We start from the raw sequence: 14,131 nt of genomic DNA on the forward strand, positions 1-14,131 counted from the left end.
GAACAAAGAAGCAAATACAATGAATTCAATCTTATTAATATAACGATACCAATTGGTTGAAATGAAATATTGTACGTATACAACAACTCAAGAAAGCCCATAAAATAGGCAAAATAAGTTCAATAAATACATATATAAATATGGTGTATTTGGTCTAATTATTATATAAAGAGCAAATTAAAAAAAGTATATTAACAAAATACAACATTCAATAAAAAAAATCCACCAATAATTAAACATAATTTGTCATTTAGAAAAATAGACTTGAAAAACCTAATTTTTCACAAAGATCACTAAATATGGAAACAATTTTATCAGAAAATGCTTGCAAAAATCACTAAAAAATTAGAGTTACTAACCTTTAAACTCAGGTTCTCTCCAATACTTGAACTCAACCAATGTTAACAAAGCTTTGGTCAAAATCACAGTAGATTTATACAACATTTTTGGCGTCATCCCACATTCTCTCGATCTCTCCTCTTACACAAAGAATACGGCAGTTTCTGTAGGTTTTTTTTTTTTGTTTGAAAGAACTTTAATTTGGTTAGGTTAATTGACTTTACTTTAAACTATTGCCACCTGTAAGCAAACTATTGCCACCTGTCAAAAATAAAAGAGTAAGGAAGGGTTCAATTGTTCTTTTACTAAAATGTCCTCAACATTGTTAATATTTCTAACTGAAGAGTTAAGTTAAGGACTTGAATGACATTAGTTTGTACTTGAAAGGATTTAAATGATTCATTTAGTAAACTTCTGATCTCTGAATTTTTTTTTTAGAAATAATGAGGACTCAATTGAAAATTATCCTAAATTAAACTCATTTTCATACCAAAATTACCCTTTTTTTAACTAAATAAACACATATAATTTGTCTTTCAACTCCTTGTAATTTTTTATGAATGCAAAGACGTCTACGCGGACTTAAAGAGAGAGAGACAGAGAATAAAATATTTGAAGAGAGATAAAATACAAGTTGAGTTTATTAGATTTGTTTTGTCCTTAAGTATAAAATGAAAGAATAATGAAAGGGGTGTTAATAGCATGACTTATCGTTAACGCCTTTCAATTAAGGTCTATAAATATAATCCAGTGGAGCTATTGGCACCTCTCTAATTTTCAAAGATAAAAACCCTCTTTTCTAAGTACATCTCTTAAATATTTTACATATACATCACTTCTCAAAAACCCACGTTAATTTTAAAATTACCCTCATTTGTTTACCTTTGTTTTTTTTTTAATTCTCTTCCTTCAAATTTACTTGTAGAATTTGGCTATTTGTATCCTTTTATTTCTCAAATCTAATCTTATTGATTTAATGTAGAACAAACAAATTCACTTTTTCACAATTAAATTTCAAATTCGTTAATTGGCCTGTGGCCAAGCGGTCAGAGCTGCTCCCTCATAATTGTAAGAGCAATGCATTGTGAGGATTTGATTCCTCAATTATGAGTGAAGACAGTTTTCTTCCTTTCGAAATGTGAGTGAAGTTAACATCCATCGAATATTAGAGAGATTTATAGATGTCCCTCTAATATTATATAGGTTTGTGGGGATTTAATTTTTTTCCTCAATTATGAGTGAAGACAATTTTTTTTCCTTTTAAATATGAGTGAAGTAGATATCTCTCGATTATTCGAAAGGGTAAAAATATGGGTAGTGCTAGATAAGATATAATATTCTCATATAATATGAGTTATAATATGAGCAATAGTTTCATATAATTAAAAAAAAATCAAACTTGTTAACTAGTATAAGATATCAATAAAAACAGAAAGAAGAAAAGGTAGATTTTCTTTTTCTTTTGTTAAGATCTCAAACTTTACAAAAAAAAAAATAATAATCATTAAGACTTACGAGAACGAAATCAAGAAACCAAGGAACCATAACAAGCAAGGAGGTGAATTCGCTAGTGAAGACTAGATGTTGTTATGGGGTTGTAATTGCTTGTTGAGATTTTACTTTTTCTTTCCCTTTAATCCGTTTAAAGGGTATTTGTTTTTGTTATTATAGTGTACTTGACACTGAAGTGGGTGTCATTTTAATATATATATAAAAAAAAGTAGAGAGAGAGAGAGCTCATGTGTTGAAGAAGAAGAGTGGGGTTAGTTTCGAAATTAAATTGGGGTTTCAAAATTACAGGTTGTTTTTAAGGAAGGCAGCCGTATGCCAATGGCACTACTCAATCATAAAAAGTAACTCGAGTTTACTTGACACAGGATTTGTTTACAATATTTTCTTTGGTACAAAATGGAATAAAATATAAATAATATACCTCCAAATATCAATAAAGGCAGATAAGATACATATGGATGCATAAGGCTTACAAGTCTAATTGATGAAGATTGATTTTACGTAGCACAACACAGTTTGTGTGCTAATTGCATGCCCATACAAATTTTTGTCGTTATTAGATATTTTTCGACTTCAAGTCAACGGCTTATGGTTCAAAGAGTACCATAAGAACGAGTAAGCCAATCAAGACGGTGCAATTTTCATTTTTGAATACGGCTTCAGGTGGGCAGTCTGAAAGCAATCTTCATGAGCCAAACAAGTGTTTCGTCTTTTAAGTGCTCCACTCTGATTTCGCCACGTCATCTACTCCTTCTGGCAAGATCTAGTTGTGCTAATAAACCTTCAGTGTTCGTATACCATAAATCACTCAAATCTAATCATGACAAGAACACCACTCAAAATCCGCCACGAAAACATTTCCTTTTCCTCCACTTAATTTGGCAATAATGATTGGCCTACTTAGAGTTCCCAACTCTAAAATGCTTCGCAGAGGATTATCTCGGGGGATTCGCGCTTTTCAGGGATCTCACAAGTCACAAATGTAATAACATCTAATCCCTAATATAATTACGATTTCTGAAATAAGGACAATATGTTTACCACTTATATCAAATAGGTACCTAAGTCATTTTTATTTTTGAAGATTAGTAATGACGGATCCGGTATTGCATTAAAAACATCAAATTGGCCAATAAGCTGGTAATAGACTATATTAGACTCAAATATAACGCTTTGAACAATACCTAAATTTAAGATTTAGTCAGGATAATATCTAACTATATGAATATTAACTTTGAACTACACACACTAGAATCTAATGTCTAATGACATATGAGATTTTTATATATCTTAGTATGTAATAGTATGTAATGACTATATCATATTCAAATATAACATCTTGAACAATACCTAAAATTTAAGATTTAATTAGGATAATATCTAGCTATATAAACAATAATTATATTCATTATGAATTCTTTATAACCAAATAGAGAAACACCACACATACTAAAATCTAATGGCACATAGGATAATTTTTATTGGTCCTATCTAGTCTACCCAACTCATCTAGCATATGTAAAGACTACATTTAAATAAAAAAATAAAAAAATCACTATAATGCATGCTAGGACAACACAACAATACCACCACATTTTAAAATCTAAATATAGAAACTTAGAGATAAAATTTGATAACTTAATCGAACCAAGAGCATAATAAAAAAGAAAAAATAATAACACCAAAAGTAAAATAAAATCACAAGAAGCTGTTATTGAAAAGTAATTTGCCAAATAGCTTACACAACAAGCTTCCACCTAGGCTATGAGAACTTCCATACACCATCATCAAAGTCAACATAACCAACTCTATCATAAAATGTTCATTTTTAATCCGAGCACCAAAGTGACACCATTAGAAGGTCCTAAAAAAAAACTTGAGATGTAAGACAAAATTATAATTAAAGAAAAAACTCAAAACAAAAATTAAAAAAATTGATTAAAAGGGGAGAATTCCTGCCTGTCGAAAATTTTAAAGAACAAAATAATATTATATTTGACTATGAGAACAATTATTAGAATTCATGAGTAGTGACAACTTTTCATTAAATTGATTCAAATTGAAAGAATAATTTTTCTTACTTACTTCCATTTACCGTCACATGGAGAAAAATCATCATACCTAAATCATCCTATTATTCATAAATAATGGATACTTGGCTAGTGACCAATTTGATAAAAAAATAATATTTGTGATTGTAATAAAATAATGTAAAAAAATGGATTCAGAAGTTATAATGGCATATGAGGTCTGTAGCTGATCAAACAATCAACAAGTGTTCTCTCCTCTTTTGTTACAATTTACAACTGTCGCACTTTAAGAGATTTTTATTCGACTCTCAAATTTAGCGAGTCCCATGGATCGCTTTCATTTTCCTTTTTGAGTCTTCTGGCTCCTCATTTTCTCTCTCTCTCTCTCTCTGCAGACTCTCATTCTCATGGAGTCTCTGCAAGTCACTCGTTTACTGTCATGGAAATCATTTCTCAATACTGCAGCCAAAGCTGGCACCACTCGTTTCAGAGCAACAACCCAGCTGGGGTTTCCTCCTTTATCCAAAAAGGCTACCAAAAATGGCTTCTTGATGATTAGAAGGTCGTTCACCAATGCCAGCACCGGCAGTGGCAGTAGCAGTGGCGGGACTGACGCTGTTTCTGGTAATATAAGTTCTCACGATAGCTCTTCTCCTCCAGTTGAAGATGAAAAAGACGAGAATAAGCCCGGGTATTTATTGGGTCAAGAAAAGGACGGTTCTGGTTTGGTTATCGGTTTTCACTTTATTCCTCCTTCGGGTATGTTCATTTTGCTTTGTTTTCAATTTTGCAATCTTTGAACTCTTTGTTTTTTTTTTTTTTTTCAATGGCTTGCTTTTTAGTGTTTTTCGAATTTCTTGTTCTTCAGTTTTGGAATCTGCTTTGATTTGCTAATCATTTTGTAATATTCAAACGGTTGCTTTTTCACTTATTTCGTCTTACTTTTCTGATTATGTTCTCCTTATTTGACTAATTGACTTTACTTATTAGCAGACAAAATTTTGCTTTTTTGGAGTCATTTTCAAATCTGAAGTTCCTGTACCAGAATCTTAAATTTTGATAATGGACAATATATCCAGTAATTGAAGCCTAGCACTTATTATCCATGGAGCAAGTTACTCCGACTAGCTTACTGAGCCTCATCTTTATTTCATATTTAGAATTGAAATTCATTGGGCAATTGCCTAATGCTGTGGGCCCAAGTGTAGCCCCACAGGAAGATTCAAGAGGCCAACAAAGGGACTGATCAGTCGATAATTGGGAGAAAATTAACTACAACTTCATGGAAAAATCAGAAATTCTTTTAAGATGTTATTGAATTATTTTGAGTTGTTGAAATTTTTGCTTTACAGAACTTGATAGGTATAGATATTCAGAGACTTGTTTGGGAAATACAAGATTTTGTATTGGAAGGTTGCACCCAACATATACAGTGAACTTGGTGTAACTTTCTGGTGAATTTTGGCAGCTTCCAGTCCTTCTGAGTTTGAATTTCCTCTTGAATATACCGATCTGCATTTTATTGACGTTTGTTGCGGAAACTAAAGAACTGGAAATTCTGATTGCAAATATAAACTTGACCTACAGGAGACCATGAAGTCATTGACTCTAGTAAAGACATAGATGGTTATGGGGTAAAGAAAATTGAGGATGTTGAAGGAGAAGACAAAGCTCAAACTCGAGTGAGCTACAATATTGTCTTTGTCACTGCTGAGGCGGCACCTTATTCAAAAACAGGTGGACTAGGAGATGTTTGTGGTTCTTTGCCTGTAGCATTAGCTGCCCGAGGACATCGCGTGATGGTTGTCTCTCCTAGATACTTGAATGGCACTGCCGCAGACGAGAATTTCACTCTTGCTAAAGATTTAGGATGTTGCATGAAGATATGTTGTTTTGGTGGAGAACAAGAGATTGCTTTCTTCCATGAATATAGAGAAGGTGTTGACTGGGTAAGGATTTCTGTAGGCTTTCATTGACAAATATGTAGAAACTAATTCACATGTTCCTAATACTGTTCAAGTCATAGAATTACTCCTATGACGATGAGCACATTCCCCTTTTGTAGGTTTTCGTGGACCACCCTTCATATCACAGACCTGGAAACCCTTATGGGGATATAAATGGTGCTTTCGGTGATAACCAGGTATGTTTTTAATCTAGTAGGCGTGTTGGGATTTATGAAGCAAACAATGATTTTTTTTCTCAAACAATGACGAGCTGTTTTCTCATCTGGTTTTACAGTTTCGGTACACTTTACTTTGTTATGCAGCATGTGAAGCTCCATTGGTGCTTCCATTGGGGGGTTTTACATATGGTGAAAAATGTCTTTTCCTTGTGAATGATTGGCATGCTGGGCTTGTGCCGGTGTAAGTGGTTTTCTTCTAAATCAGTGCTTTATTTGCATTTACTGATCGATTAGTTGATTTTTGATTAATTTTTCAGTAAATATTAGGAAAAGAGCCTTACGGTTTCTTTATCAAGTTTTGCCCCATTATTGAACCCCTTCCTTTTTCAATGTAGCCTATTGCACTTTTATCGCTCTTTCCCTTATTTAAACATTAGCAAACTTTTACTAAACACAATCCATCTCTTTATCCCTCATCAGTGGAAGTAGGAAACTGTTTTGGTAACTAAGTTGTTGTGAGCTTGTCATTGTAAAAGCATTTAAAAATTTTGTACTTGAAAGATTTTTCATGTCTGGGCCACGTATCAATTAATTGTTTTTTCAATTATCTCATTAAATGGATAGTAGGTTTTTTCTTTTTCCCTCCCATTTCTTATTGGAAATTTTGATTTATATAGGATGTTAAAATCTCTGCCAAAGTTGGTTCTGATTTTTCCTGTCTTGGTTCAGGCTTTTAGCTTCAAAGTATCGTCCACATGGAGTCTATAAGGATGCTCGAAGTATCCTTGTAATACATAACCTTTCACATCAGGTGCTTTTGTGATCAACTCTCTCCATGCTGTTCCTTCAATGTTACTTAAATTGCCACCTATGCTTGTGGTTCATAAACCCCTTTCTATAAATTCTTATGATGTACGAAAGTTCATGTCTCAAATGGTAATCTCAAATATTTATTTTTCTACATATGAAAGGGTGTTGAACCTGCTGCAACTTACAAGAATTTGGGACTACCTTCAGAATGGTATGGGGCACTGGAATGGGTGTTTCCCACTTGGGCTAGGACACATGCTCTTGATACTGGTGAAGCTGTCAATGTTCTGAAGGGTGCAATTGTCACAGCTGATCGATTACTTACAGTGAGCAAGGTCATTAGTCTTGCATATCTTCTTTCCACATTTGGATTTCTAATTTGACGATCTATCAGGTTCCTATCTCTTAGTTGTCTATGATAATCTACTTGTGATATTTTAGCACTTTTATTTTCAAGATTTGAATTAGAAAGTTTATTTGATGGGTCCATCATATGCAGTCAGAAGTGCTTTATATTTCATTGACTGTATCACATTTAGGTCATTGTTATTTTTGCTAATTGCAGGGTTATTCATGGGAAATAACAACTGTTGAAGGCGGATATGGCTTACATGAGATATTAAGCAGTCGAAAGAGTGTTCTGAATGGTATGTGTTTTATAACTACAATTTAACATAAGGTTGTTGAATAGTGCAGAGTTTGTCTAAGGTTGCTAGGTATCTACAAACTTAAAGGTCCTCCAGGATTCCTTAGTTTGATGGAACCTCACCTTTGTGGATATCTGTATTGGGAACAGCAATAGATATTAACTAGGACACAATGATGCTTTTGGTCAAATGCAGGATCTCTCTTCGTGTCTTCATGAAGAGTAAATTTCATGGAGTGCATGTGAATAAATGTATATTGGCACTTGCAGTTTCTTCAATTAACATATGTTATTATTGTCAGGAATCACAAATGGCATTGATATAACTGAGTGGAATCCATCTTCAGATGAGCACATTGCATCCCATTACTCAATTGACGATCTCTCCGGAAAGGTGGTTTAATCTCATGTTTCAATATCCACTGGTTTAATCTCTTGTTTCTACACCTACTGTTTTGCAGCATGCTTCTTTAACACAGGTGTTTATACATTACAGGTTCAGTGCAAGATTGCTTTGCAGAAGGAACTTGGCCTTCCCATTCGGCCTGATTGTCCCCTGGTAGGACAAAAATTTCACTTTCCTCTTGAATTTTGTAGAAAAAATATATATGTACCTTTAATTGTTGTTTTAGTTTGATTTTGTAGATTGGATTTATTGGAAGATTGGATTACCAAAAAGGCATTGACCTGATTCGCTTGGCAGCCCCAGAGATCTTGGCAGACGATATTCAATTTGTGCGTGAGTTTTTTTTTGTTTATAAATTTTTTAAGATAAAAATTACCCTCTTAACTTGTTTATTGACCAGAAAATGGTTTCTTACTAAAATTATGAGTGTGAGTTTATCTTAAGGACTAAGATAGTGGATTTTAAGTTGTTTATTATTTCTATTTTTGCCTTTCACCTTGATCTCATTTCCATGAAGTATCTATGTATCTAATTTTCTCTAAATTGAAACTCCGTAAACTAAATAATATTCTTTGACATTAAAAAAGAAAAATAAAATAAAGTACCCAACTTAAATTTGAGTAAGTTTAAAATAATTAATTCCTGAAACCTCTGTAGAGAGAACAGCGATGTCTGTGCATGCTTATGTAAGTTGTTCTCTATTTTATCCCTTCATTAGGATCGCTGTGGATTATATATCTCTTTAAGCCAACTCAAGCTTCCAAGATGTTTCAGGTCATGCTTGGTTCTGGGGATCCTCAATTTGAGAGCTGGATGAGAGACACAGAGGCAACTTACAAAGACAAGTATCGTGGTTGGGTTGGATTCAATGTGCCAATTTCTCATAGGATCACTGCTGGGTAACTCAAAATTTACCTTCATAGTTAATGTGTTTGTTAAGGATACCGGTGACATTGAAGTTTTGGAATGGACAGATGTGACATACTGTTGATGCCTTCAAGATTTGAGCCATGTGGACTAAATCAATTGTATGCAATGAGATACGGAACTATACCAGTAGTTCATGCCACTGGAGGACTTCGAGTGAGTTCAAGCATCCATGACATTAAGTGTTTTAGATACATGTATAGTCCTCTCTTGTGACGTCTGCATTTTTTCAAAGTCCAAAAGGGCAATTATGCATAGAAAGAGTTTGTAAAAGTAAAACGTTTGCACACAACTCTTTGTGTATAAAGTTGCATAACTAGCGCACTAGAATGAAAGCTTTTTTTCGTTTTTTAGCAATTCTATATAGAGACTTGAGGTCTGAATTTTAAGAGAATGCAGACGTCCGATAGGGGAAGCTTTTTACATATACAAATGGCTTGTGTATTTAATACAACTACCTATTCTAGGATACAGTGGAAAACTTCAATCCATTTGCTCGAGAAGGCAGGGGTGAAGGTACAGGGTAAGTATCTGTCCTTAAGCTCTTGGCTTGTTTGATGTCGATTGGACAAATTCTATCTGAAACAAGAATCATATGGCTATATCTTTTTCTTAGAAAATTTCAAAGCTAAACACATTCATGACTTACAATGGGGTGCGAGATTAATGGGTATTGAAACACTAAACAGAGTTATAAGTCTACTTCTGAGCTAAGCCCTCTGGCATAGAAACAAATTGCTTCCTTGAGAGATGTTTATTATTTGTAGAACGTTTGTTAAGTTAACTTTTTGCTGTACAAGATCAGTAGAAATCTGAAAGAGTTAATCATATGTTGAAAATCTCATGATGTAATTGTTACTAAAGCATACAGAGGTTTTACAAAAGGGAGCGAAAAATTTTTTATTAAGATACGCTTATCTAGTTTAATTATTAAAATTAAATGAATAACTATCTATCATGAATGTGAAGCAAGCGCTTTTTGAATGTCCAGAAGATATTAAATGATGGCCAGAGAGGTTTTCTTGTATATTTAGATACCGTAATTGTGTTCTTCAAATATTTTTGCTTACATTGCTGTAAATGACACTGACAGGTGGTCCTTTTTGCCACTATCAGAAGAAAGCATGTTGACGGTAAGTTTATTGATACTAAAGTATGAATCCGGTGAAAACATCTGATAATCAGTGAGTAAACGAAAATGATGGCTACAATAATCATTTGGGTATTATTAAATTGGTAACATAAACACAATGAAATGATGGAAATCAACTAATATGATAAATGGTTTATTCCTTTTATATATAATTTATCTTTATGGCTTAATCTATTTCTAACCATTGGTGAGTCATTTTATAGGCATTAAGATTTGCAATACGGACTTACAGAGAACACAAGTCATCTTGGGAAGGATTGATGAGGAGAGGCATGGAAAAGGATTACACGTGGGAAAATGCTGCGATACAGTATGAACAGGTTTTCGAATGGGCCTCCATTGATCCTCCCTACATTCACTGAGGTAAACAATAAGAAAGAAGTGAAACAGAAAAGTAAAATGAAAGATTTATGTCTTCATACATAGTGGTGCTGGTCCCGGTAATATCAGCTTGAACATTGCTTCCAGGAAAAATTTATTCTTGTCAAAATGCTAGGTGGGTATGAGGTTTTATATTCATTTTGGTCTTTTTTTTTTTTTTTTGAGCCGGTATAGTTTACAAAATTCCACAAGTGACCACGTTGACCAAGTTCTTTGTTTTTTATTATATACAGTATGAAAATCGTGTATTTTATTTTATATCAAGGTAAAGAATCAGTGATATTCTTGTGACAAGTGCCAAGCTGTTTAGCTTTAAAAACTCGTAATAGACAAGAAGCCCTTGCGCGTGGCATTTGCTTCCATTTTGTCTAAATGTTACTTGTTAAGACTTGAGAGAACAAAATATTGGTGTTGTTTTTTGGGATTTTGTTTTTGTATTTAAGGTTAAGAGTGTGATCTTATGAGCATCTCTTGTTGCATGATCAATGGAAAAGAATAATGAAGTGGGTTTCATGCAGATAAGAAAAGAATCTTAATTATTTTTGAATTTTCCATGTGCCCTATAATAGCATCATTAATGAATTTTTGGATGTACTCATGTTTCCTAAATGCTAGGAATTGCCATGCGGACAACATTGAGCTTAATTTCAAAGTAATGAGAAAGTGTGCTCTTGAGTTGAGTTTTGGTATTGCATGTTTGAATGAGAAGAAAGGGATCAATTTGCAGACTTAGAGAATTTTTTTTTTTTTAATGCAAGTCCTAAAGTTTGATTATGACTGTTGTGACAATAAAGTTAAAGAAGTTTATACAATTTGTCACGTTTCTGCATATTGGAACTATTGTGAAGGAGATTTAGAAAATATTGTAAAAAACAATGTTCTTTTTTCTTAAGCATATATAGATTTTCAATTGAGTGCTTCTATAAATGGTTGGTGAGGATTAAAAAAAAGTCAATATTTACAAATTAAATATTTATTAAATATAAATAAAATGGATAAATCAACATCTCATTAGAGATGTTGATAAAAATATGCATTAAAGTGAATATTAGTAAATTCTATAAAATTTCAAGGGCCTAAATCTTTCACATTATAAGATTGAGAGAGAGAGAGAGAGAGAGAGAGAGAGCACAAACAGAGTGTTGAAATACATTGATGTATCGGTGCTGGTTTATTTTATTTTTTTCAATTAAATGAGTAAATTGACATTCATTTGCTATTGTTTATGTCTTATGTTTTATTTTATTTTGATTACATGAGATTATTACTCATACTACAATTCATATTACATGAAATTATAATTGATATTTACAAATTGACTATTACTAGAACTAGTTTTATTATATTCTTATGAAGCATTACCTAAATTTTTAATTCTCACTAATATTCGAGAGATATCTACTACACTCATACTTGGTAAGGAAGAAGATTACATTCATTCAATTATATATTATAATTAAGAAAGAAAATACCCTCCAATGCATTTGTCGAGGTTCACATAATATTTGAGGAATGTTTACTCCAATTATACTTACTAAATAAGGAAGACTACCTCCACTTAATGTTTTTAGTTGAAGTTTATGTTTTTCTCTTTGCATAAAATTTTTATTATTTGTGCTCTCATGTCCAGTTATGTTGCCGCATGGGTAACAAACAACCATTTTTTTTTCGTCTTTTCTAATCCTTCACTATTAAGATCTAGCCCAAAAATAGTTCTAAGATGTTTCTGTCGGGCTATTAATATTAGGGTTTGCCTACCTTACGTTTAACGTAAGATACAATCCTCTCACACAGTTGAAAAGTGAGTCCTAATGGGACTCATTGCTGTAGAGAAAGATGTACCTTACGTTTAACGTAAGGTAGCAGCTCCCTTAATATTATAGTCACCAACACTTGTTATAGTCCCCGACACTTGCTACAAAATTAAAAAAGCAAAAAGATTAAAATTTTGACACGTAAGTCTATCATATTTTTATATTTTTACACTTAAGTCTATTGATCTAGTTAATTTCACCATTAAAATGACTTATTCTTACATTTGTGTTAATACATTCATAGTGATATTGTTTCTCATTAAGTAATTAATTTAATACATTGTAAACCTATATATTAATTACAGACCCTATTGTATGATAAATGTGAGTATGAATTTAATTTTATTTTCTTAATTTATAGTTAATATTCTTTCTGTTTTATAATAATATACAATCAATAATTTGAATATGTAATAGAAACATATTGATTTACAAATATTATTAGTAATGTGTTTTTTGAAAGAAGGTGTCAAAAATGGGTAAAAATAAAAAAGTAATTTATTTGATTCCTACACATAGAACCTGATGAGTAAGGTGGTGTTTGTTTTTTAACTTAATGACTTAAAGTGACTTAATTTAATTAATTAAGTTAATTAGAGGTGTTTGTTTTTATAACTTAATGAGACTTTTTAGATAATTTTGACTTAATAAAATAAGTCAATTTTTTTAGCTTTTTACTTTATGGAGAAATCTGAATTAAGTCAATTACTTGCTAATGTCAAAAATATCCCTGTTTTATAATTTATTTTTCATGTCTATCCCAAAACTCACACATAGACATTTACCCCATATAAAAATATCCCTATTTTTTCTTTCTTATATTATATACGATAAAATTTAAAATTTATGGTATTTTATATATTAAAATTCTAAAAAATTATGTATTCACTTGAATATAGTTTTACTTATAAATGTTAAAATATCGTGGTATTTAATTTATTATTTATTTGACATTCAAATTTAATAAGGATACAAATGTAAAAGTACATATTTTCAGCTTTTTAAGTTAAAAAAAACAAACAACTTAATACTTATTTTTCGAGATTCAGACAAAAAAATAAACATATTATTCAGATTCAGATATTCAGATTTATTCAGAATTCAGATTAATTCAGGTCTATTTAGATTTCAGACAAAAAAACAAACGCCACCTAAGTCTATAAGTTTTTTAATATTTAAAGGTAAAGTCATTTTATGCTCCACACTTATTTCATAATTCTTTTCACATCTTATTTCAATAACTTTGGGTCAGTGATAGATTCCAATTGCTAATTGTTAGAGATATGGAAATGAAACAATTGGGCAAGTAAATAATTTAATTAATTTTTATATATGGATTTAATTAATTTATTTAGTAAGAATAAAAAATTATTTTAGTAAATATATATTTAACATTTAGATAGGTCTATAGAGTAAATTTTTATTTTTATTTTTTTAACTTTGATGATGGGAGTGTGATTTAATAATTAAAAAAGAAAAAGAAAATAGCCTCACTCTTTTGTTTAAGTCTAAAAAATTAACATAACGGTAGCTAATAAGCCAAACTTTAAAAATATCTTATTTATTTGTAATTTCACAACAAAACAAGAATTACAGGTAAATGTGTAATTAACTCAAAATAAAAAGCCAAAGGGGAGGGTTGCTCACCCCGGCGGCAAGTAGCAACATAGTTTTGCCCTTTTTCTTAACGGTGTTTTAGAAACATTTGAGGTGTTTCATGATATTTTCATTAATATCTGTGGAGCTTTTTTCAAATTTAAGCAAATATGGGGCTACCGTGTGAAAATTATCCCAAGACCGAAAAGTCAAAATCATACATAATAATCAGACTACACGTTAGCACTTAGCAGTTAGCACTTCATACAAAAACAGACAAAATCATATAAAATATAAGGGCATTAACGTAATATCACTAACACAGAACTCAGAGATCACCCCGATGGATTCTCCCCACGTTAAACGCTTTGGAAGCGAACTAAAGAAGCAAT

General features: G+C 31.7%; 1 protein-coding gene across 1 annotated transcript; it reads left to right on the forward strand.

The window, feature by feature from the left end:
- Positions 1 to 4,242: 4,242 nt before the first annotated feature.
- On the forward strand, positions 4,243 to 10,731 carry LOC18048324 (starch synthase 1, chloroplastic/amyloplastic). Its single transcript, XM_024186899.1, has 15 exons — positions 4,243 to 4,640; positions 5,469 to 5,830; positions 5,947 to 6,024; positions 6,123 to 6,247; positions 6,736 to 6,817; positions 6,978 to 7,151; positions 7,382 to 7,463; positions 7,765 to 7,856; positions 7,959 to 8,021; positions 8,108 to 8,197; positions 8,643 to 8,767; positions 8,843 to 8,951; positions 9,263 to 9,318; positions 9,889 to 9,928; positions 10,152 to 10,731. Exons 1-15 carry the CDS (start codon positions 4,289 to 4,291, stop codon positions 10,308 to 10,310), a joined length of 1,989 nt encoding a protein of 662 aa, XP_024042667.1. The 5' UTR covers positions 4,243 to 4,288; the 3' UTR covers positions 10,311 to 10,731.
- Positions 10,732 to 14,131: the final 3,400 nt, after the last annotated feature.

Source organism: Citrus clementina, unplaced genomic scaffold (assembly GCF_000493195.1).
Source record: "Citrus clementina cultivar Clemenules unplaced genomic scaffold, Citrus_clementina_v1.0 scaffold_3, whole genome shotgun sequence".
NCBI lineage: Eukaryota > Viridiplantae > Streptophyta > Magnoliopsida > Sapindales > Rutaceae > Citrus > Citrus x clementina.

Excerpts from the sequence above, each read along its gene's own strand:
- LOC18048324 (XM_024186899.1), top strand. The coding sequence starts at position 4,289 with ATGGAGTCTCTGCAAGTCACTCGTTTACTGTCATGGAAATCATTTCTC. Across the intron at positions 5,831-5,946 it reads ATAGAGAAGGTGTTGACTGG|GTTTTCGTGGACCACCCTTC; the intron begins GTAAGGATTTCT and ends CCCCTTTTGTAG. Across the intron at positions 6,248-6,735 it reads CATGCTGGGCTTGTGCCGGT|GCTTTTAGCTTCAAAGTATC; the intron begins GTAAGTGGTTTT and ends GTCTTGGTTCAG.